Genomic DNA, 25030 nt, shown 5'->3' with positions numbered 1-25030 from the left:
TTCTGTCACTTGAACTATGTCCTCAGTCCTTTTTGGTTTTGTTCTTGTTGGAATAGGGTCTTGCATTTTTTGCCTAGGCCAGCCTGGACTGTGGTCCTCCTGTTTACACTTCCTGCATAGCTGGGATGACTAAGCCTGGTGATTCAAGTCTTGCTAGCTAAGTTTCTGCATGGGATGCTTTTCAATAGCTAGATCCTGTTTGATCGGATATAACAGTTCCATATTTCATACTCATAAAAAAATACTCCAGTGAGCTTGGTTAGAAGAACACCAGCCATTTCTATCCTGTTTCTCAACATAGGCTCCACTGTACTCTCCCTCAGTGACAGGGAGGGAATACCCCTTTCACCCCTGCCCTAATAAACCCTGGATTTTATCAGCTTTTTTTTTTTTGGCAACCATGAGGCTTGAACTCAGGGCCCAGGCACTGTCCCTGAGCTCTTTTTGCTCAGAGCTGGTGCTCTACCATCTTTGAGCCACAGAACCACTTTTGTTTTTTGAGTGGTTAATTAACTACATATCTCCAGTTGGAGGTAAGCGTTTTACAAGTACTTTTCTGCCCCACTGGCTTTGAACTCCAATCCTCAGATATCAGGCTCCATACTAGCTAGGAGGACAGGTGTGAGCCACCAGCACCTGGCAGTGTTTTCTTTAAATTTTTATTGTTATTATAAAATGCTGTTCAAGGAGATTAGTTAAGTAAGTCAAGTCAGAGAAAGAGCACATTTCTTTCTTTTGTTTGCTTTTTTTTTTTTTTTGCCAGTCCTGGGGCTTGAACTCTGGGCCTGAGCTCTGTCACTCAAGGCTAGAGCTCTACCATTTGAGCCATAGAGCCACTTCCAAGCTTTTTCTGAGTAGTTTATTAGAGGTAAGAGACTCATGGACTTCCTAGCCCAGGCTGGCTCAGAACCATAATCCTCAGATCTCAGCCTCCTTCGTAGTTAGGATTACAGGCTAGGAGAAAAGGAGACAGACTCCTGAGCTAAGCCCACAGAAAGGTCTACAGTGGGCACCAGGTACCCTAATGGCTGGCAGGAACAATTGGGGTTGATGAGTGAGAGTTTAGGGACACCATGGGAACTGAGATTTACCAGACCAGTATAAGGACATTCATTTCTTGTCTCATAAATGCAAGGAATTCAAGGCATTGTCACCAACTCCAGTACAATCTTTGGTGCAGAGAGCGCTCTTTTTTGGGAGGGTAGTGGGGTCGGTTGTAGGGCTTGAACTCTGGGCCTGGGCGCTGTTCCTGAGCTCTTCAGCTCAAGACTACCACCCTACCCCTTGAGCCACAGAGACACTTTGAACTAAGATTCTCAGACCTCAGCCTCCTGAGTAGCTAGGATTACAGGTATGAGCGGTGGAGCGCTCTATTTCTGGGCTAGCTCCAGCAGCAGGTAACCAAAAGAAGCAGCGCCCTCTGGTGTCAGTTGGTGGGTAGCACAACGGTTATATGGCTCAGTACTAGTGTCCAAGGAAGGTATTTTCTCAGTCTCAACACAGGTTATCTCAGCAAAACTGGAAGGTTGGATAGCAGGAGACAGATAATGTTATGACCTTGATCACTGTGGAAATGATTACGCATTGAAAAGAGGAAGCAGAAGGAGAACACCAGTGAAAAATAAGAGGAAAAGTAAGAAAAAATATTCTGTTTTAAACAGGGCAAACTGAGCCAGAGGCTAGTGGCTTGCACCTGTAATCCTAACTACTCAGCGATCAAAGTTCAAAGCCAGCCTGGGCAGGAAAGTTTGTGAGGAGATTCTCCTTGAGTAAATTCTTCTTGAATAAAGATAGAGGTAGAGCTCTGGCTCAAGTGGTAGAGTACTAGCCTTTAGCAAAAGAAGCTCGGAGATAACTCCTAAGCCTCGAAAGCAAAATGGATTGTGTGTGTGCTAGTAATTTGGGCTTGAATTCAAGTTCTCATTCTCTTGCTTTTCCACTGATAGGTTGGTGCTCTACTCCTTGAGCTACACATCCACTTCTGGTTTTTTGTTGATTAAGTAAGAGTCATTCAGATTTGTCTGCCAGGCTGGCTTCAAATGTGTCAGATGTCAGCCTCCTAAGAAACTAGGATTTTAAGTGTGAGCTAGTGACATCCAGCCAAAATAGATTTTGCTAGTGCGCCCTAACATATTTTTTGGTAGTGGCTAATCCTTTTCTTTATACTTTTTTTTTAAATTTTACATTTTTATTATAAAGGTTATGTACAGAGGGGTGACAGTTATACAAGTCAGGTAATGAGCACATTTCTCTTTTTTTTCTTTTTTTCTTGCCAGTCCTGGGCTTGAACTCAGGGCCTGAGCACTGTCGTTGGACTTTCTCTAGGCTAGAGCTCTACTACTCTAGCCACAGCACCACTTTCAGCTTTTTCTATGTATGTGGTGCCGAGGAATCGAACCCTGGTCTTCATGCATGCTAGGCAAGCACTCTACCACTAGCCAAAACTCCCGTGCCCATGAGCACATTTCTTTTTGGACAGTGTTACTCCTTTCCTCTCTAAGTTTTCCCTCCTGTCTCCACTCATAATATATATAATTCATTTTCAACAGTGTCTAGTGAGTACCACAGTTACATTTATTCACCCTTTGTCCCTCCATTTCTATGCTCCCCTCCCAAAGACAGATAAAAAGAATAACACAAACAGAAAACAAATCCAACAAAAAAAAACCCTCTTTTTCTGTAGCTCATTTCATCTCTTTTGCTCAAAGCTAGCATTCTGCCACTTTGAGCCACAGCTCCACTTCTGGTTTTTGAGTGGTTAATTGGGGACTTTTCTGCCTACGCTATCCTTGAACCACGATCCTCATATCTCAGCCTCCTCAGTAGCTAGGATTACAAGCATGAGCCACTGGTGCCTGGCTCAATAAATATTCTTTTATATGATCAGATGTACATAGGCATTGCATCATTGTGTTCCTCTAAGAACTTCCTCCTTTGGTCTCACTCTCACTTGAATTTTTGAGGCTTGGTACTATGATACATGAGTTCTGAATCCTCACCCAGAAGACCACCAGAGACTGTCACCAATACAAAAAGCAAGGGAGTCTTTATCGCAAGCTCGAGCCTGCTCTCCTGCACACGACTGCAGCCGGTGACACTGAGAGCCCAAGCCTAGGGTTACAGCATTTTTATACACTTCTTTCAGGTAGGCAGGGACTTTACATACATCATAGTGATTGTTACAAACTGTGGGACAGTCATAAAACAACTCTAGTAGAGAGGAACTGTAAAGGGATCCTTTACAGGGAAAGTCGAAGGACAAATTCCTTACTGATTTGTTAGCGCCACCTGGGGTGTCTCAGGAAAATATTTGCTTAACTACAAACACCCCATTGTCTATCTGCCAGACACTGCCTGGAGTAGATCAGAGTGACCTTCTGTGGGGGCTTGCCTAAAAATAACTTTTTACTGAAGTTCATCAAACTTCAAAATTAATTTAGGCCTTACAATACTTATCTCCTTGGTTTCTGGACCTGGTTTAGGCCTACACTTGCTGTAATTTTTGTTAATGTCCAAGACTGAGGACATCTCAGCACAAGGCATTTGGGCTAGCCAGCAAGATGACACAGGAGAGAAGTTTCAAGCGTTCTTAGGACTCAGAGTAAAGGGGAAGGGCATTTGTCCTCTGCTGGGTACTAAGAGCCTAAATAAACCCAGGCGAGTACAGGACTAAACTCTGAAAGCCCCACCCCCACCCCCACTCCCAACACCCAACGTTACTGAGAAGTTATGAGAAGCATGAGAAATTACTGCTAATCCTGAGCTAAAATCTATCACAAATATTATTCTAGATTTTGTATGGCTGGACTGATATAATAACTTTAATAATGGGCTTTAATCCTTCTTCATTCCATGAAATGGGATGTAAGCTCGAGGCTGTTTCTTGCCCATCTCCCATATATCTCTACAATTTTTGCTTTAAACAAAAGAGCACTTCAAGCTGGGTGAGGTGGCTCATGCCTGTAAGCCTAGCTACTCAGGAGGCTGAGATCTAAGAATCTTGGTTCAAAGCCAGCCAGGGCACTAAAAAGTCCATGAGAGGGCCGAGAGTTTGGCCTAGTGGTAGAGTGCTTGCCTAGCATGCACGAAGACCCGGGTTCAATTCCTCGGTAACACGTGCATAGAAAAAAGCTGGAAGTGGTGCTGAGGCTCAAGTGGTAGAGCTCTAGCCTTGAGAAAGTCCAAGGACAGGACTCAGGCCCTGAGCTAAAGCCCAGGACTGGCAAAAAAAAAAAAAAAAAAAAAAAAAAAAAGTCCATGAGACTCTTATGGCTAATTAACCACCAGAAAACTGGAAGTGGCCATGTGGCTCAAGGTATATATAGGGTGGTACCATTGAGCTGAAGAGTTCAGGGACAGCGCCCAGGCCCAGGGGTAGGAAAGCACTTCAGAGCCTGGTTTAGTAGTAAATAACTGTAATCCCAGCCCTTGGAAGGCAAAGGCAAGAGGACTGAGTATCTGAGACTAATCTAGGCTTTTGTGCCACTTCCCCTCCCCCACTAAAAAAACAAACAAACAAACATACGAAAAAGAAAGCCCTGTGTCACTGTTGACTGAACAAGTGTAAAATAAATGAGCTAGGCACCTTACGGAATATCCCAGCTATTTGGAGGGCCCAACTCCCCCCAACAATAGACACCAGCTAGGAGTCAGTTTAATAGCAGCACAGCAGCTACTCTCTACCTTCCCGCTGATAGAGCAGCCCCAACCTTCATGGCTGAGCTTTTAAAGGTAAATAAATATCATGGGCCTGGAGTCTGACCTAGTGGTAGAGTGCTTGCCTAGCATGCACGAAGACCCGGGTTCGATTCCTCGGTACCACATACATAGAAAAAAGCCGGAAGTGGTGCTGAGGCTCAAGTGGTAGAGCTCTAGCCTTGAGAAAGTCCAAGGACAGTGCTCAGGCCCTGAGCTCAAGCTCAGGACTGGCAAAAAACAAACAAACAAAAACAGGTAAACATCACACTCGGGCTGTGGTCACCTTATGATGCCCACAGTCAATAACGACAAGGATGAAACCACACACAGGTGGTGGAAACCACTCGCAGGTCATCAAGCAGGTTAAACATTTGAACAAAACAACTGGGCAGCTAAGCCTGCCAAGTTATTACAGCTCACACCTGTAATCCTAGCTACTCAGAAGGCTGAGATCTGAGCATCACCCAAAGCCAGCACTGGCTCCAACCAATCAGCAGAAAGCCAGAAGTTGAGCTGTGGCTCAAGTGGTGGAGAATCAGTCTTGGGTGAAAAAAGCAGTCAGGTCCTGATTTCAATCTCCAGTACACACCAACACAGACAGACAGACAAGACAGACACAGACACACACACACACACACACACACACACACACACACACACACACACACACAAAATAATGATGATGATGACAAATGGATAATTCATTTGCACACGTCCAGCAGGCCCATCCTTGCTGATGAAGGAACAGTTGATCTCTTAGGAGCCCAGAGTTTTAGTTACTAAGTTTGCTGTGAGCTGAGAGACATTGCATAAATGTGTGTGGGGGTTGATCCACCTATGAGAACCTTACTTCAACGCAGGATGTGGGCAAAGAGTTTCTCCCCTTCCTATTTCTGAGGGTGGGGGTTGTGCACAGATAGCTCATCTGATCTGCTAGTGGGGCCTTTTGGGGGTGGCCACATTTGCATAGCTGAGAGTTGAGGGAGGGAGGAACATAAAGAGGATGTAAGTACCAGCCACTCTTGGGAAAGAAGCTACCCACAGACACTCATGCTGTGGAAATGGGGCCAGGACACTGAGGGGACTGAGGTGGTCGTCCACCTGTGGGCCTTGGCCTGCCCTGCCTTTCAGTAACACAGAGCCCAAGAAAGCCTGATGACATGAGATAAGAGTACCTACCCCAGGATGCCTGAGGAAATTAAACGTGATAATGCATGTTAACTACTCTAACTGCTATCAAATATTAATTTCTAATTATTTCCAGATGTTCACATTTTTGTCTCATTGAAAAAGAAGAGAAACCAGGTACCAGGGACTCACGCCTGTAATCCTAGCTACTCATGATCATGGTTCAAAGCCACTCCAGGCAGGAAAGTCCATGAAACTCTTATCTCCAATGAACTATTTCCTCCCTCCCCCTAAAAAAAAAAAAAAAAAAAAAAAAAAGCTGAAAGTGGATCTGTGGCTCAAGTGATAGAATGCTAGCCTTAAGCAGAAAGAGCTCAGGGACTGCGCTGAGGCCCTTAGTTCAAACCCTAAGGCTAGCACCAAGAAAAAAAGAAAAAGAAAGAAAAAAGAAAATGAAAGAAAGGGAGGAAGAGAGGAAGGGAGGAAGGAGGGAAAGAGAGAAAGGGAGGAAAAGAAAGAAAGAAGAAAAGAAAAGAAAGCTCAGGCCTATAATCCTAGCTATTCAAGAGGTTACAATCTAAGAATCCTCCTTCAAAGCCAGCCTGGGGCAGAAAAGTTTGTGAGACTTATCTCCAATTATTCAGCAAAAGGTTGGCAATGGAGCTGTGGCTCAAGTGTTAGGGCACCAGCCTTCAGAAGTGTAACATCCTAGCCATTTTTTTGGTGGGTGGGGGGCTAAACCCCAAGCTAGGAGCCAATTTAATAGTGCAGTGACTACTCTCTAACTTTGGGCTGATAGAGAGAAGCCCTGAGCTTCAGTGGGGCTAAGCTTTCAAAGGTAAACACCACACTCAGGTGATCATAACTATATACATCTGGGTTATCACCTTATGATGTCCTGTCAATAATAACCACAAGGCTGGACCACACACAGGTGGTCGAATAGGTTAAACATTTTTTACAAAAACAAAAACAATTTGGCAGCTAAGCCTGCCAGGTTATTACAAGAAGGAAAATGGAAGCACTCCCCAGTACTCACTTATGCTCAAGTATATGCACACAGGCATGTTTGCATGCACACAAAAAGATTAAGAAATCAAAGGCCATAGTGTTTGAGTGTTTCCACTTGTGTTCAAGTTAAAAGTAAAGCTCATTTATACAGTTCTGGGGTCTAGTTTGGTGGCGCTGTGCTCAGTGGAAATAGAATGGTAGGAATGCTCTTAAAACATCAACTTGTGTGTTTATGGCTGAACACTGAATTCTGTTACTGTGGTACAATTGCTATCTATGCAATATTATCATGAAGAGAAGGCTAAGCTGGTTGTGATGGGGCACAGCTATAATCTCAGACACTTGGGAGTCTAAGACAGAGTTTGAGGTCAGTCTATGCTATTATAGGGAAACTGTCTCATACACAACAACAAAAGCCAAACAAACAAACAAATCAGACTGATGTAATCCAGCCTGCAGGCAAGCTTTTTTTTGACCTCCATCACTCTATGTTGTCTTATGAGTGAAGTTGCTCTTCATAATTCCTTAGGGCATGAATGAGAAATGGATGTGGGGAGGTGCTGTCTCTTACACCAGAGTGTGTATCTGTGGTGTATACATGTGTGCATAAAGTCTATATCTACACCTTTTTATTGATATTCTGTAGATTTGTTGGGGTACAGGCACTTTTTAATTCCAATGATTGAATCTGAGAGATCCAAACAGTATATAACAAAGGTATAGAGATAAGGTAAAAAGATGTAAGGTTGTATTTGACAGTTGACAGGTTCAGTAATTTACCATTTCTACGTGGCTTTTGTTTTCTTGCTAGTACTAAAACTTGAACTCATCCTGGGTGCTTGCTGTCCTTTAAATTTCCCCCTCAATGCTGGGGCTTTATCACTTAAGGTATACCTCAACCTCTAGCTTTTTGCTGATTAATTGGAAAAAAAGCATCTTATGGATTTTTTTCTGCCCAAATTGTCTTTAAACCATGATTCTTGGGTCTTAGCCTTTTGAGTAGCTAGTATTATAGCTTCCCTCCCCACCCCCAGAGCTTAACTTTTTAAGTTGTCCTTGAATTGATTAGTTAAATCTTCCATATCTGTCTGAGGGCATATGCATGACTCAGTTCTATCAGACAAAAATGTAATACCCCAACCATGTGGAGGGACCCCCAAACCCCCAGTAATAGAGTCACTAGCACTCAGTAGACTGAGCTAGGAGTCAGTTTAATAGCAGCGCAGCAGCTACTCTCCACCTTCGGCTCATAGAGCAGCCCTGACCTTCACTGGTGCTGAGGTTTTAAAGGCAAACACCACACGCAGGCGGAAGTCACCATATGACATCAATAACCACAAGGATGATACTACTCACAGGTGGTCGTAACCACTCACAGGTGGTCGAGCAGGCTAAGCATTTTTACAAAAACAAAAATGATTTGGCAGCTAAGTCAGCCAGGTTAATATATATATATATATATATATATATATATATATATATATATATTAAACTTATGTTTGCCAGGCGCGGATGGCTCACAACTGTAACCTAGTTACTCAGGAAGCTGAGATCTGAGGATTGTGTTCAAATACAGCCTGAGACTCTTATCACCAATTAAGTACTCCAACCTGGAAGTGGAGCTGTGGCTCAAAGTGGTAGAGTGCTGGCCTTGAGGGACAGCTCTCAGGCTCTGGTTTTAATTTTTTTTTCCTGTCTTTTCTTTTTGGTACAGGGGATTTCTTAGACAGTGCTTGGCCACTGAGCTACATCCCAGCCCAGGAAAAGAATAATGCTTGTTAGGCAAACTCTATACCACTTGAGACACAGCTCCAGCCCCATAATGGGAGTTTTATTAAAGGAATGATTCTATTTTAGATTTTAAAATAGTTCTAAAATTGGAATCTAATAGTTCTAATCTAAAATTCTAGTTTAGATTTTACAATAGTTCTGGATGCTATGTGAGAATAACTGAAAAGGGAAAGAGTTGGCTAAAAAAAAAGTGGCTTTGTTAAAACAGTATTGAATTATACTTCATGAGACTCTTACCTAAATTAGCCAGTAAAAAAGTCAGAAGTAAAAAAAAGTCAGAAGTAGAGTTGTGGATCAAGTAGTGCAAGGCCAGCCTTGAGAAGAAAGAAAAGTTGGGCTAAAAGTGTGGCCTAGCTGAGCACGGTGGCTCATGCCTGTAATTCTAGCTACTCAGGAGGCTGAGATCTGAGAATCAAGGTTCAAAGCTAGCCCAGGCACAAAAGGACCCAAGACTCTTATCTCTAATTAACCTCTAGAAAATGGGAAGTGGGGCTTGGCTCAAGGGTAGGATGGTAGCCTTGAGCTAAAGAGCTCAGGGACAGCGTCCAAGCCCCAGGGTAGTATGGTAGCCTTGAGCTGGAGAGCTCAGGGACAGCACCCAGGTTGAGCTCAAGCCTCATGACCCACAAAGAAAAAGAAGAAACGAAAGAAAAAGAAAAAGAGAAAGAAAGTGTGGCCTAGTGGTAGAGTACTTGCCTAGCATTCATGAAGACCCAGGTTTGATTCTTCAGTACCACATACATAGGGGGGAAAAGAGCTGGAAGTGGTACTGTGGCTCAAGTGGTAGAGCTCTAGCCTTGAGAAAACCCAAGGACAGTGCTGAGGTCCTGAGTTCAAGTCCCAGGACTGGCCAAAAAAAAAAAAAAGATCGTAAAACCCTGAGTTCATGTCCTAGTTCTGGCACAAAGGGAAGGATGGTGGGGGGGGGTGGGAGTTGATGTTGGTGACTAAGAAATAAAAAGAGACAACAGGAAAAATTCTCAAGCAGCCTAATACTAGTTAGCACTACAGTCATGTTTCTTCTGCCTTAATCCTTCTATATCTAAATGTAGCCTAAGGTAACTGAAAGATAACTTATCGATGTTTTATCCCCAGGCCTACTGTCATATCCCAGTCATTTTGGGGGCCCTGAACCCCCCAGCAATAGAGTCACCAGCACTCAGTGAACCGAGCTAGGAGTCGGTTTAATAGCAGCCCAGCGACCACTCTCCACCTTTGGACTGATAGAGAGCAGCCCTGACCCTCTGTGGGGCTGAGCTTGCTTTTATTTATTTGTTTGTTTGTTTGTTTGTTTGCCAGTCCTGGGCTTAAGCTTAGGGCCTGAGCACTGTCCTTGGACTTTCTCAAGGCTAGAGCTCTACCACTTGAGCCTCAGCACCACTTCCGGCTTTTTCTAAGTATGTGGTACCAAGGAATTGAACCCGGGTCTTCGTGCATGCTGGGCAAGCACTCTACCACTAGGCCAAACTCCCGGCCAAGGGGGGGGGGGGCTGAGCTTTTAAAGGTAAACACCACACTCAGGTGGTGGTCACCTTATGATGCCCACAGTCAACCACCACAAGGATGAAACAACACGCAGGTGGTGGAGAAAGTTAAGCAGTTTTTACAAAAACAATTTGACAACTAAGCTTGTCAAGTTATTACGCTTACAAGGAAATTAACTTTGAAATAGGCAATCTGTTTTTGTTTTTGTTTGGTCATGGTGTTTGAACTCTGGGCCTGGGCACTGTCCCTGAGCTCTTCAGCTCAAGGCTAGTGCTGTACCACTTGAGCTACAGTGCCACTTCCAGTTTTCTGGAGGTTAATTGCAAATAAGAGTCTCTCAAACTTTCATGCCCAGACTGGCCTTCACATCTCAGCCTCCAGAGTAGTTATGATTACAGGCATGAGTCACTGGCACCTGGCTAAGGCAGTGATTTTTGTTCTTTGTTTTCATCTTCCTCTGTCTATGAAACCAAGCTCTTTCAGTCCAGCCAGCCTCTTAGGCTGTTTTGTTTTCTTGGTGCTGGTATTGGAACTTGAATTCAAGGCTTAGATACTGTCCTTTAAGGTAGATGTAGCTGTAGCAACAGAAGGAAATATCTTCTACAGAATTCTGATGTTATCATATTCCTAGATTTAGAGTCGGTGCAGGTGAGAAGTCTGTCAAGCTTTAGTGATACAACATTCCTATACTTTTATCTAGTAGTCATGTGCATCTCAGAGAAGCTATCAGGTCCTTATTAAGTGATTACTAAAAGACACCAAAAATAGTCTTTTTGCTTTTGAACCCAAATCACGTTCTCATCAGCCAAAGCTAAAGCAGGCTTTAAAATGTGGTTGTGACGTTGTCACTGTAGAAACCTGTCAGGATTAGCTGTCTAATTCTATTTTTGCTTTTTGTAAAACCGCTTGACCACCTGCGTGTGGTGTTTTCCTGGTGACCAGGCCCATCTGTGTTTGGTGCTCTCCTTTAAAAGTTCAGCCCCATGGAAGGTCAGGGCTGCTCTCATCAGCCTGAAGGTGGAGAGTAGCGGCTATGCTGCTACTAAAGTGACTCTGAGCTACCTTCACTGAGTATTTGGTGACTTTATTGCTGGGAGGCTTGGGGACCCCAAAATGGCTGAGATATAGCAGTCACATTTGTAGACCTTTAAACTGTTGTAATTTAGTCCCTTGACAGTTACGTTACCATCTAGGCATTGGGTTCATTGTCTCAGTTCAGCAAATAACTGAAGGAAAGAACTGAGGAAGGTAGAATAAGAAGTTGAGAATTTAGCAAAGAGCAATAAAAAGAAAACACCCAGACCATTTCCCTGTTGGGAATAGGTGGGCAAATATAACCCCCTGACTGGAGCCACCTTGCCCCACAGGAACCTTGCAGGGTAGGAAGATGTTTAAAAAACAAAAAGCCACAGTGGGGCACGGTGGCTCACGCCTGTAGTCCTAGCTACTCAGGAGGCTGAGATCTGAGAATCAAGGTTCAAAGCCAGCCCGTGCACAAAAGGACCTGAGACTCTTATCTCCAATTAACCTCTAGAAAATGGGAAGTGAGGCTTGGCCAAAGGTAGGGCGGAAGCCTTGAGCTGAAGGGCTCAGGGACAGCACCCAGGCTATGTTCAAGCCTCATGACCCCCTGCCAAAAAAACAAAAACAAAAACAACAGAATGCCGAAACACAGAGTGCAAGAGAAATGATTTATTACAAGAGCTAAGCTAGTGGGAAGCAAATGTAACAGACTTCTCCAAAGAGGAATCCCAGAGTGATGTCTTCCTGCATTTCTCCTTATATATGTATTTTCTATTATCCCCTTCCCCCAATCTTTTCTCAAACATAGTCCTGTCCTTCCCTAATTGGCAAGTGTAATGTTTTTGACTTCCTGTGAACATCTTCGCTGAATCCCTGCTTCAGGGCACATATGCAGAAGGCTTGGAGCACAGACAAGCTGGCTCTGGTCCATGGGCCTTGGCCCTATCCCCTCCCAGATGACCCTGACCCTCTTCTCTTTTCCTGTGTTGCTGGCACAGTTCTAAATCTCCTGTTTCAGACAGGCGTGGAAGTATAGGACTTTAATTCTAGGACACAGGAAGTAGAAACAGGAGGACTATGAATAGGATCAAGGCCAGCCTGGGCTGTTATCTCAAAACAAATAAACCAATGAACAAAAAATACAATAAAGATGTGTCAAAGGATTTCTATGGGTTTCTAGTGAACAAGAATTCTATTTGTAGGAAGAAGTGATATGTGACACAGATCTGGAAGATGGGAAGAGGATAATGGACAATTTCTGCTACTGATTTGTGTGTAGTATTTGGGTGTGAATCCAAGGCTTCACACTCACTTGGCTTGCTTCTTAGCATTTTACCATTTGAGTCACACCTCCTAGCCCTACTTTTTGCTGGTTACTTTGAAGAACTTCATAAACTTTTCTGCCCAGGCTGGCCTCAAACCTTAGAGATCATTCAGCTCTCAGCTTCCTGACAAGCTACAGTAACAGATGATGAATCAGCTCTATCATTGATTTTTTTTTTTAGCAATTTGTTATGAAGTATCTCTTCCTTGCTCAGGTTTGGCAAGCGCATAGTATAATCATGTTGATAGGGTGTTGGCATATCATGATTATGAAGAGTTGACAGATGCATATGTTGCAAGGCAGGAGGGATTTGAAGGAGAACATCATTTCAGATTATAAGGCTGAAGGAAAGTACTAGCCTAAGTAACTCCATTTTGTCCCTTTTGGCTCCTTCAGTCTTTACTTCTGAGTCCATCTGCCCTTAATTGTGGCCTCTTTGGAATTCCAGAAAGGGAAGGAACAATAGATAAATATCTTGTGACTGAAGTCAAAAGGAAAAGGAAAAAGAAGAAAAGGAGGAAAGAAGAAAGGAAGACAACTTGCTTAATAAAATAAGCAGAATGTTAAGTTTGGGCTGACCTATAAGAGGAGGGATAAAGCAAGCGTGGAAACTAAGCAAAGGAGACAATTAAAATGGATGGGATTCCAGGTTCTAGTGGCTCTTGGCCTGTAATCTTAGCTACTCGGGAAACAGATCTGAGGATTACAGTTCAAAAGCAGCCGAGGCAGGAAAATTCCTGGGACTCTTATTGCTACTTAACCTTCAAGAAGCCAGAGTGGAGGTATAGCTCAAATAGGAGAGGGCCAATCCTGGGCAAAAAATCTAAGCAAGAGCACTCAGCCCTAGTAAAATAAACCAGTAGCAAAACCTAGTTTAAAAAACAAAACAAAACCAGCACCAATAAACTAAAATACCAAAATTAATGGGAGAGAATGTTCTGGAACTCTCACTGCCAGTGGATGTTAGAGTCTTTCCTTATGCTACAAAAGGAAAGAGTTTCCTGAGCAACTTTCTAATGGCAGACCAGAATCTCAGGGCAGGAATTCCTGCCTCCAGGTTTAAGGCCATGGTCTGTCCTACACACACACACTCTACTTTCCCACCTCTGTGAGGGGAGGATTCTCCTCTGACATGAACTGGCAAGTGCGGCAGGAAGTCCCATGGCAACTTGGGGGGAGCAGGCAGCTTCCTCCGGTTAACCTGGGGGTGCCACCTTTATCTTCTCCCCTGGCACCAGCTGGTAAACAGCTTTTGACACATGACTCTGTGGCTAGACCAAGGAAGATCTATCACTGAGCTTCCTGATAAGCAGGGGACTGGCAGCTTGCCAATTTGCATTTGGTTTCCTTTGAGTGAGAAACTAAGTAGTTTTTATAATGGCCCGGGCTGGCTCACCTGGGAACTGAATGGTCATGGTTTCTCAGGCCACCTACAACTTCCAACCCCGCAGCCAGCCTGTAATGTTGAAGATGCTGCTGATACTTGAGCACTGTTACAAAACCACTGGTGTAAATGGCAACATTAGCTGAAAGACAACTTTTCCTTTCTTTTTTTTGTTTATTTGCTTTTTGCCAGTCCTAGGTCTGGAACTCAGAGCCTGAGTTCATCCCTGAGCTTATTTTGCTTAAGACTTCTGGCCTTTTCTGAGTAGTTTATTGGAGATAGACTCTCACAGACTTTTTTGCCTTGGTTGGTTTTGAACTTCAATCTTCAGATCTTAGGCTCTTGAGTAACTAGCTAGGATTATAGGTGTGAGCCACCAAAACCTGACTTATTCTTTTTTTTTTTTTTTTTTTTTTTTTTTGCCAGTTCCAGGGCCTGCGTGCTGTCCTTTGGCTTTCTCATGGATAGAGTTCTACCACTTGAGCCACAGCACCATTTCTGGCTTTTTCTATGCATGTGGTACTAAGGAATCAAACCCAGGTCTTGCTGCATTGTAGGAAAGCACTTTACCAATAGGCCAAACTCCCAGCCAACCTGGCTTATTCTTAACACACACTCTCTCTCTCTCTCTCTCTCTCTCTCTCTCTCTCTCTCTCTCTCTCTCTCTCTCTCTCTCTCTCTCTCTCTCTCTCCATCCCTCCCTTCCTCTCCTCTCTCTCCTATCTTTCTTCTCTCTCCTCTCCCTGTCTTTAGGCTTGGACTCAGGAACTGGGCACTGTCTCTGAGCTTCTTTTGCTCAAGGTTAGCACTTTACCAGTAGAATCACAGGGCACTACTTTCAGCTTTTTCTCTGTATGTAGTACTGAGGAATTGAACCCAGGGATTCATGCATGCTAGGCAAGCACTCTACCACTATGCCACATTCCAAGCCCTTGCCCTTAATTCTTTTTTTTTTAATTTTTTTTTATTGTATTGCCCTTAATTCTTTAAAATTTGTTCCTAGCTAAAATTCCCCTTGGTCTTTTGCAAGAATTCAGGAAGTTATATTGGACAGGAAAGATCCTTGGTGGAGCTGGAAGATATCTCCTTGGAACTAAGTTTGAGTTACTATGACTTAGTCATACTAATGGATAAGGATTTTTAAAAAAATTTTAAAAAGCTCAACTCTTTGGGATTTATGTTATTATTATTTTAAATTTATTTTGTATGTTTTGTGCCAATACTGAGGCTTGAGCTCTTCCTTGGCTGTTTTGCCCAAGCCTGGTGCTCTAACACTTGAACCACACCACCCCTTCCAGCTTTTTGCTGGTTAACTGGAGACAAGAGTCTTAGATTTGTCTGCCCAAGTTGGCTTTGACTCCGGGTCCTCAGGAACTACAATTATAATCTCTTTTGGTTGTTGAGATTAAGTTGCATCTTCTGGCTAGTGCTGGATTTTATGCTCCCTCTTTAATTCCAAGGGTACAAGTCTGAAATTCCCTCTAAACACTCACAGTTTGAGTGGCTGCATTCACCACTTTTGAGATAGATGCTTACATGGTATACACACACACACACACACACACACACACACACACACCCCATATATATATATATATATATATATCCCCATTTAGATTAATATTGTCTTATTGTGATCAGAAGCTCATAGCTATTGCACCTTTGTGCCTCTCTCCTGTATGTGGATGTCTAGAGTCCTGTACAATTTATTATGTCCTGGTGTGTGTGTGTGTGTGTGTGTGTGTGTGTGTGTGTGTGTGTGTGTTGGGAAAAGGAGAATAAGAGAGGAAAGGAAAGAAAAGAGGAGGCATTATTCTCTCTGTGGGAGCCCCAAGGGAAGAAGAGAGAGTCCTTGTTGAGTTCTCCGGATGTGGTGTGGTTGGGATCTAAACTCCCTCTGCTACCCCCACTCCTCATACCCACCCCAGCCATCACCTCTTCCCTCCAGCTTCTGCCTACTGTGGCCTTCCTCCTTGCTTCTGGTTATCTTCCCAGGCCTTTTGTCATTGCCTTAGCTTCCACATGGCGTGGTCACTTATCAGCCGGTCCTTCTGAACAATGTCCTTCCTGAGTTGGCAGGGGGCGGGGAGGGGAGAGGAAGAAAATAGTTGGGACACTGGTGTCATGATTTCTTTGGCTTTGTTATTAGGATGAGCCAGAAAAATGGGGTAAGGTGTTAGTCAATTAATACGATACAATATTTGAGTGCTCTAAACCATGCTAAGTGCTTATTCTCTGTTATCTGTTTCTGCTCTCCTTAAGGAAGACAATTGTTCATCAAAGAAGAAAAGGACCAAGGCAGAGAGTCCCTGCTGGACTCTGTCCTGCCCTGCTGTCCCACTGCTGAAATTGCTCCCAGCATGCCTTTCATATTGTCTTTTTCTATTGACCTTTTGAAATTCTAAAATTTAGCTGGGTACCAGTTACTCATGCCTATAACCCTAGCTGCTAAGTTGGTTGAGATCTGAGGATCATGGTTCAAAGCCAGCCTTGGTAGAAAAGTCTATGAAACTATTATCTCTAATAAACCACTCAAGAAAAGCCAGAAGTGGTACTGTGACCCAAGTGGTAGAACATTAGCCTTGAGCACAAAGAGGCTCAGGGACAGTGCCCATGTCCTGAGTTCAAGCCTCAGGACTGGTCATAAATAAATAAATAAATAATTTATGTCACTACGCAGTCAGAATTTGCTAGTTCTGACACTGGTAAGGTATAGAGGAACAAAAAAGGTGGGGGGCAGGGGAACCCAAGTGGGCAATGAAGACATTCCATCGTAATTCAGGTATGAAAAAAAATTCTAATTCCTACTATTTAAGTACAATTCCCATAGAAGACACCTCCAGTGTTCCCTGGGCATGGTGGCACATACCTATAAGTCTCATCACTAAGCAAGCTGAGAAGGGTGGTTAATTCTAGGCCAACTAGGGGACACAAGCAAGATGCAAGATGCTGTCTCAAAAAGAAAAAGAAAAAAGGGCTGGCCTGTTTAGTACTTGCCTAGCATGCAAGCATGTGTAAGGTCCTGAGTTTCATTCCTAGTACTGCAAAACAAAGAAAGAGAGGAGAGGAGAAAGGAAGGGAGAAAAGTAGAGGAATGGGCAAGGCAGGGGAGAGAAGAGAGCAAACAATGAGAGGAGAGCTGGGCGTGGTGGCTCACACCTGTAATCCTGCCTACTCAGGAGGCTGAGATCTGAGGATTAAGGTTCAAAGCCAGCCCAACCACTAAAAGGTCCATGAGATCCTTATCTCCAATTAACCACCAGAAAATGGGAAGTGGGGCTGTGGCTCGGGGGTAGGGCGGTAACTGAGCTGAAGAGCCCTTGAGCTGAAGAGCTCAGGTATAATGCTCAGGCCCAGAGTTCAAGCCCCATGACTCATACACACACACATGCAAAAAAAAAAAAATGATAGGAGAAGGAAAGGAGAGGAAAGGAGACAGTGTGACAGTGTAATTTAAAGTTGGAACAAGAATCAAAGAAGTCTTCTCGGGAACAGGCATTTAAGTAAGACACTAAGGATGGATTGAAAGCCAGGGATGGTGACTTCATGCCTGTAATTCCAACTACTGAGGTTATGGAGATGAGGAGAAATATAATTTGAAGCCAACTTGGGCAAAAAGCTAGTGAGACTGCCTCATCTCAACAGATAAGCCAGGTGTAATAATGCTTATCCATCATCTTAGCTACATGGAAGGCATAAATTGAATTGGCTCTGAAGCTTAGCCTTGGGCAATCACCAGATCCTATCTGAAAAATAAACAAAGCAAAACTGAACCAGGGGCATTGTTCAAGATAGCAAGCCCAGCAGCAGCTGTAGAGGTGGCTCACACCTGTAATCCTAGCTACTCAGGAGACTGAGATCCGAGGATGGAGGTTCAAAGCCAGCCCAGGCACAAAAGGACCTGAGACTTGGATCTCTAATTAACCTCTAGAAAATAGGAAGTGGGACTTGGCTCAAGGGTAAGGCAGTAGCCTTGAGCTGAAGAACTCAGAGACAGTACCCAGGCCGGAGTTCAAGCCTCATGACCCGCCAAAAAAAAAAAAAAATACCTGACAGCAATGCACTAAATTCAAAACCTGAGCACTACTAAAATAATAAATAAAAAGTGAATAGAAGGCAGTGAGATGAGAAGTGGAGGTATCAGCATGTGCAAGATGCAGGGACAGGTTGCTGAGATCTGAGGATTGAAGTTCAAAGCCAGGCAAACAGGAAAGTCTGTGAGAATCTTATCTCCAATAACCATTCAGAAAAATCCAGAAATAGCCCTGTGATTCAAGTGGTAAAGCATTATCATTGAGCAAAAGAGTCTCATTGACAACACCTACATTCTGAGTTCAAGCCGTAGTGCAGGCAAAAAATAAAATGCTGGAACAAGGTGGTTCATGCCTATAATCCTAGCTACTCAGGAGACTGATATCTGAGGATATTGGTTCAAAGCTAGCATAAGCAGAAAAGTCTAAGAGACTCTTATCTCCAATTAACCATCAAAAAGCCAGAAGACCTGTGGTTCATGCAGTGGAGTACAAAATATCAAGGATGAGACCAGAGAAAACACAAAGAAGCATGGGTACTCAGGGGCATTTCATTCAAGGACTTCCCTTCCCCCCAAATCAAGTAATTATTGGCTATCAAATATGGGGGGGGGAGATACAGAGGGTGGGAGGAAGAGATTGATTTATACCATGGCTCCAGGAATTCTGGGTACTAATGTTAAAGACTGAAATGTCCTTTCCTAGTCCCAGATGTCATTACTTGCTCCTAGCACATGTGTAGCTTACTGTTCACATTGATTCTCCCAAGAGATTAGAAGCCAAGAAGGATCTATCTATCTATCTATCTATCTATCTATCTATCTATCTATATCCTAAGCCTCTGATCATCTCGACCAGAAGAGCAGTATCGAGCTATGGATGCTGTGCTTGCACTGATGGCTTGTTGCCTTCATTGCTGTTGTTCAGCTCAAAGCCTATGTCCATTATATCAATTTGAACATCATGGACAACATGTGACTACTGAGGCAGGGCTCCACAGCATTTCCAGGGGAGTCAGGTCAGGAGGGCATTGCTGCTTAGGGGCTTAGAAATCTCCAAGACAGGACTGCACAGCTCCCAAGATGCAGTAATGCTGCATCTGTAAGTTTTTTCTCCATTCCCTTCCCCTCCTCCCTCCCTTCCCCTTTCCTTCTCCCCTCTCCTCTTCTCTTATTTTCCTAATATTGGGAAAGTGCTCTAATAGTTACACCCTGGCCCTTTAAAATATTTTTATTTAATTTTAAGGCAGGGTCTTACTAAGTTGCCCATTCTGTCCCCCAACTCACTAGATAATCTAGACAGTCCTCAAACTTTTGATTCTCTTATCTCAGCTTCCCAGTAGCTGGAATTAGAGGTGTACACTACTAAACCAGGCTTAAGTTCTTCTTTCTGACATACTTCTCTTATCACAAAGCAAAGACTTAAATCCTCAGCAAAGTCTTAACCTTATTTCTGATCTCAACTATCACCACAGAGTAGAAAAATAGGACCAATGTCTAAGTTAGGAATAATGGTGCAGAGAACAGGAACTGAAATAGAAACAAATGTGTATAATGGCAGAAAAAAAGTTTTGGGTTCCCATGGACTCTTAATGACAAGTGGGTACCATGACTCATCTGGCTGTATTATTGATTGATTGGTTAATTGAGAGAGCACCAGGGTTTTATGAATGCTAGAAAAGTGCTTTACTACTGAGCTTCATCCCCACACCTCTTCATCTGATTTGAAAGCAATGAAAGTAGTTTGGTTGGGAGAACCATGAAATAGGTGGACAATGGACACCCCTAGTCGTCTACCACTTAGAGAAATCTTTCATGCGGGTACACCATCAGATATGAGGCACGCATCTCAATAAGGGAAGGTTTTTGAGGAAGTGCTGTGTCCTTATGTGCAGGAATCCTGAGAATAGGGAAATGAAATGAATTGTAGTAACTGAGTCCTGGTGGCTCATGCCTATAATCTTAGCCACTCATGAGGTTGAGTTCTGAGGATTATGAATCAAAGCACCAGCCTGAACAGGAAGGTCTTTGAAACCCTTATCTCCAATTAACTACCAAAATTCCAAAAGTAGAGCTGTGGCTCAAGTGGTAGAGTGCCAGCCTTGAGCAAAATAGCTAAGGAATCGAAGCCCAGAGTTCATGCCTGAGTACTGGCATAAAAAGCAGAAACAAACAAAAAGCTGTATAATTAAGTAAAAATTGCCTACGCCCAGAGTAAAGGCAATTTTTAGAACCTCTGGGCTAAGAGTAGACAGTTTAATACTAGGGCTGTCTTCCTAACTTGTGCACACCCCTTAGGTCTGTGGTTGTGAGGAGAAGGAAAAGGGCTATGAGTCTGAGGGTCATTCCCCTGGCTCTCAGACATTTTCCTACAAAGAGTTTCCTCTTCCCACTGACCTCCATGCCTGAAACTGAGACTAAGATTGGTCAGCAAGTGGTGCTTGTGGATCTGGAGTCTGAAGTCAGGATGGCTTTTGGTGGTGAGTGAAGGTGAGAAGTGGGAGGAGGGTCTGAAAGTCTGCTTTGGTACTTGAGAGCAGAGTTAGTGTTGCGGTTAAGTCCCTTATTTTGATGAGAGCAAACAGAAAGGTATCCGCCCCTCCCCCACCCCCAGGGTCTCATCCATCTCTCTGATGCTAGGATGGGGAGATTGCCATCTATTTCATCTCATGTTTTCAATGCTGGGTCTTCAGCTCAGAGCCTAGATGCTTTCCCTTAGGTTTTTTTTTTTTTTCGTTCAAGGTTGACACTCTACTACTTGAGCTTCATTTCCAATTTTTTGTTTTGTGTTTTGTGATTAACTGGTGATAAGAATCTCTGGGACTTTCCTGCCCCCAGCTGGCTTCCAACCTTAACCCTCAGATCTCAAGCCTCCAGAGCAGCTCCAGGCATGCTTCACCAGCACTAGAGCTTGTTGAGCTCAAAAGAACAAGGTTGGTTGAAAGGCGAGGTCAAAGCCTTCCTCCTTATCTTAATTCACTCTCATTGGGAAAACAATCCAATACCACCAGAGACGTCGAGAGCACCCGAGGCCAACCCAGATGTGGGGATGTGGAGAGAGTTAAATGGGTGTAGAGCACTGAACGTTTACTCGCTTCTGGGGTTAGTTTGGGGCTCCCTGGAAAGTGTCCCTTGGAGGCGGGAGGCTTTCGGGCACGATCCTGCGCGCTCGGGAACTCGGGGATCCGAAAGTGGAGCTTCCTGGAGGGTGGGCGAGTGCTGGCACCGCCCCTCCCGGACACGCGTCGAGCGCCCTCTGGCACCGGGTACGGGGCGCAGCCCTGCCGGGGGCCCGGGGCCGAGCGGGCCCGCCCAGGTGCGCTGCCCCGCCCCGGACCTGTCCCCGCGCCCCCCTCCCGCGTGAAAGTGAAAGTCTCCGGCCCCGCGGAGGTCACGGCCGGGGGGTGGGGCCGCGCGGACCGGGGAGCGAGCGCCGGGCACTCGCGGGGCCATGGATGGGCTCGGGCGCCGCCTGCGAGCCAGCCTGAGACTGAAGCGCGGCCACGGGGGTTAGTGCCGGCCTGGGGGCGCGCCGGGGTGCGGGCGCGGGGCCGCGGGGCGCCGGGACTGCAGGCTGGAGGGTGTTGGGGACCAGGGTAGGGTGGCGCAGAGGGGAGTCGGGATCCACGAGCAGTTGGAGCGTGGGTCCCGCGCGCGGGCGATCGCGCAGGTAAAGGTGCTAAGGAACGGGCGCAGCGGGGTGGAGGCCAGCGGGAGTGACCAGGCCTGCGGGGTGAAGGGGAGGCGGGAGCCCGGGGGAAACGGTTGTGGGGCCCCCGGGCCACGTGTCCTTTTATCCAGGAAGCTAAGTGGTGCAACCGCGGGGTGCCTGAAGCGCCCGGGGCTGCCGTGCCCTCCAGGAGGCGCCGCCTCGGCCCCACGTCGCGGCCTGAACTGGGTACAGCTTTTATTAGTCCCTGTTGCACGCACACCGCGGGGGGGGGCGCACGAAAACGGGGTCTCCGGGACGACATTCGCCCCCTCCTGGGGGTGGGGGTAGTGGGGTTGTGTGCCGGCTGTGTCAGGCAGGTAGCCCTGCTCAGGACACCTGCTCAGCTGCTGGTCCGGTATGACCCAGACGCGGGCGCCCGTCCTGCCCTCCCCCCTGCCCGCGGCGGTGCGCCTTCAGTTGAGAACCCATGTTAGTTTCCTGCGGGGAGAAAGGCAATCATTAATGGTCGCATGGATGGGGGCCACGTTGGGCAGATCCCCTTAGGGGAGGCCGGTGTCGTCCTCTCTGAACCGCGGTGGCTTCGGATCTGCTCCTCGCCCTGTCACTCTGCCTCGGTCGTCGCCTCTTTTCCTACCCTCGCCGTGTCTTCCAGCACCTGGCAGGTCCACCTGCGCCGTGGGGAGAGGGGGGGTCTGGGCTTTGCGCAGTGGCTGCACCTGAGCGCGTTTCCGCCCTTCTCCACGAGTATAGCCTGGTTTTCCTAGGCTCCCAGACTGGGAGGTCTGCTCAAGTGGTCGGGGTCTGCTTCCTAGGCTCGCAGGAGACCTTCCAGTTGTCCCCCCCCGCCCCCCCCACACTCCGCTCCTCCAAACGAGGGCTGGCGATGTATTGCGGTGACTTTCCCAGATGTTGAGAAACGAGTGGATGAGACGTTTGAACGGGAAGTGTAGGAACTGTCAGGCCACCAGAGTGTGTCCTCAACCTCCAGGGGATCCTTCAGCTTCCTGGGGATTTTCCCATTCCTTCTTTTGCCTTTCTGACAGCTGGGTATTTGTTTACTGGGTGTGTGTGGGGGGGGGGGTAGCTGGGAAGGACTTGTGGGGTTGTGGGCCTGTGGGCCTGGACTGATCACAGCTCAGTTTAAAGAGGAAATGTTAGCTTATCCTCTCCAGATGCCAGAAAATCCCCTCACCTGTATTCTGGACAATTCGGGGACTTCAGTCAGGTGGCTGTGGGAGGGACTTCCTGGTGGAAGAGCAAGTGTAACCAGACTCCTGACTTCTCTTGAAAGGGTGGCTCCTTTGCCGGTTCTAAATAATCCTTCCTTCCCCGGGCCTGGAGGATTCAGTGATTAAATTATTCTCTACACTATCAAGAGAGGATCCTTGGGCTTCCAGCAGACTTTGAGGACTCTCTTCTATTTACATAATTATTCGACTAAGCTGCTGCTGCTGCTGCTGCTGCTGCTGCTGCTTCTTCTTCTTCTTCTTCTTCTTCTTCTTCTTCTTCTTCTTCTTCTTCTTCTTCTTCTCTTAATCAGATTAAGGCAGTGATATCTTGGTGGCAATGAGTATTTGATCCTGTATTCCCTTCTCTCCCTTCTTCCCTCTCTCCCTCCTTTCTCCATTCCCCCCCCCCCCGCCAGTGCTGGAGCTTGAAATATGAAATATATAAGTTTGATAGATGTTAGATTTCTCAAGCAGTCTTTTGTTAAATTTTCCAGACCTCAGTCCCAAAGTCTAGTTACTTTTTTTTTTTGTCAAGGATTTTTGACTTTGGCTGTTCCCCTATCTCTTCCTAACTGATAAAGCAGGAGGAAACAGGCTAAAAATGCTGCTCCAAGGATTTAGGAAAGAATGTGGTTTCCTGAGCTTCTGGATCATCAGGAGAAGGTTCTGGTTCTCAAGGCCCTTTGCAAACTCTGTGGGATATTTGCTGTGGAATGCTCTCAGAGGAAGGACCCTAGACAAGTCTCACCTGCAACAGATCCCTATTAAATAACCTATTAGTTGCTCTTATGTCTCACTTTCTGAATCTGGATGCTGCTTGTTCTTCAGACAGGCCAAAAGGACTATGCAGCAACAGGTCAGTATAGGTTGTAAGACAATGGTGCCAACTCTGTGCTCTGAATCACATTCTTTACCTGGTGAAGTATTCAAAACATCCTTATTACTGTGACTAGGGCTCCCTGCCCCACCTCCCAAGTCATGCCTGGGTCCTGCTTTTCTGTGGTTTAAGATGGGGAAAGTAGGCTGAACTTAAGACCTTATACTTGGCTAAGCCGGCTTGTGTGCCTTTTGAGTCACACCCCCAGCCTTCTAGAATCCTGGCTTTCATTAGTTACTGTCAAGAGTTCTAAGGACAGGCTAGCTGTCTTTTTCACCCTAAAACCCCTTTCTTACTCTAGCACTCCACTCCTTTCCAAAGGGCTGCAAGAATGGCAACACTATTTATTGTCAGATAGCTTTGCCTCCAGCCTCACCTCTGAAGCAACTTTCTGGCACAAGTCCTTCCATCTTACCCTATGAGTTTTCTGAAGTTTCTCTGAGCAGTGTGGTTGTGCATACCTGTAATCCCTGTACTCAGGAGGATGAGGCAGGAGTTGGAGACCTGTGCTATGATGTAGTGAGTTTCATGACAGTTGGGTTACATGGCTACAGGGTGAGACCCTACTTCAGAGGAACAAAGGTTTCTGTAGGGATCGTAGATGATGTAGTACTATCTTTTTCTCTCTTCTTCAGTCTTCGGACAATGCATTTCAGCTTGCTGACCTGGCCCAACAGGGAGAAAGTTAGAGCAAGAGTGGGGGTAGGGTGGAGAGCACCTGGGTGCTTTGCACTGCTGTTGAGTGATTTCTGGCAGCGAATGCAACCAGTGCCCAGCTTTATGCTGGGGACAGTTTCCTGAGTCAGTACTTCCTATTTGGAAAGAGAGAAGCTGCTGGACCCTGGGACAGCCCTAGTATCTGCTTTAGCCTAGCACATGCCACAGGGAGAGAAAGAGTTGTTGGAGTTGTTCTGGAAATATCTGTAACACTCAGCTCAGCCCTGGACTTATTCTCTACCATCAAAAAAGAATCTTGGGGTCCATATAGACTTCAAGGATTCCCTCTTCCACTTGGATAATTATGAGACCAAGTCTGTTTAGCATAACTAGGGCAAGGTGGTGGCACCATGGTGGCAGGGAGTGTTTGGTCCTATACTCTTCTTCCTTTTGTCTTCTTTTTCTTGTGACCTATCTGAACACTGTCTTGGGCACTACTCCCCAGCTTTTGCACCCAAGGCTGTTGTTCTACCACTTGAGCCACAGTTCCACTTTTTGGCTTTTTGGTAGTTAATTGGAGGTAAGGGTCTCCGATTTTTTCCTGTTGGGGTTGGCTTTGAACCCTGATCCTCAGATCTCGAGTAGCTAGGATAACAGGCATGAGCCAGCCACCTGTCCTGTGCTTTTGATGAAAGATCTGAAGGGTTTTAGTTGTGCTGT

General features: G+C 45.5%; 1 protein-coding gene across 2 annotated transcripts in view; it reads left to right on the top strand.

Moving 5' to 3' along the window:
* The window catches only part of Dennd2d (DENN domain containing 2D), a 55610-nt gene that overhangs the window by 11558 nt on the left and 19022 nt on the right, over nucleotides 1-25030 (top strand). The window contains exon 1 of one of the 2 annotated variants that reach the window (XM_090334408.1): nucleotides 21172-21383. The exons of the other annotated variant lie outside the window; for it this stretch is intronic. Coding sequence (XP_090190534.1) covers nucleotides 21326-21383 — 58 coding nt within the window. The 5' untranslated portion in view covers nucleotides 21172-21325. Of the gene's footprint in view, nucleotides 1-21171; nucleotides 21384-25030 lie in introns of those variants that run through there. 2 annotated transcript variants of the gene reach the window in all.

The sequence above is a fragment of the Megascapheus bottae genome, chromosome 6 (genome assembly GCF_031878675.1).
Source record: "Megascapheus bottae isolate mThoBot1 chromosome 6, mThoBot2.hap1, whole genome shotgun sequence".
NCBI classification, from domain to species: Eukaryota; Metazoa; Chordata; class Mammalia; order Rodentia; family Geomyidae; genus Megascapheus; species Megascapheus bottae.
This window is presented reverse-complemented; position numbering and strand designations above follow the sequence as displayed.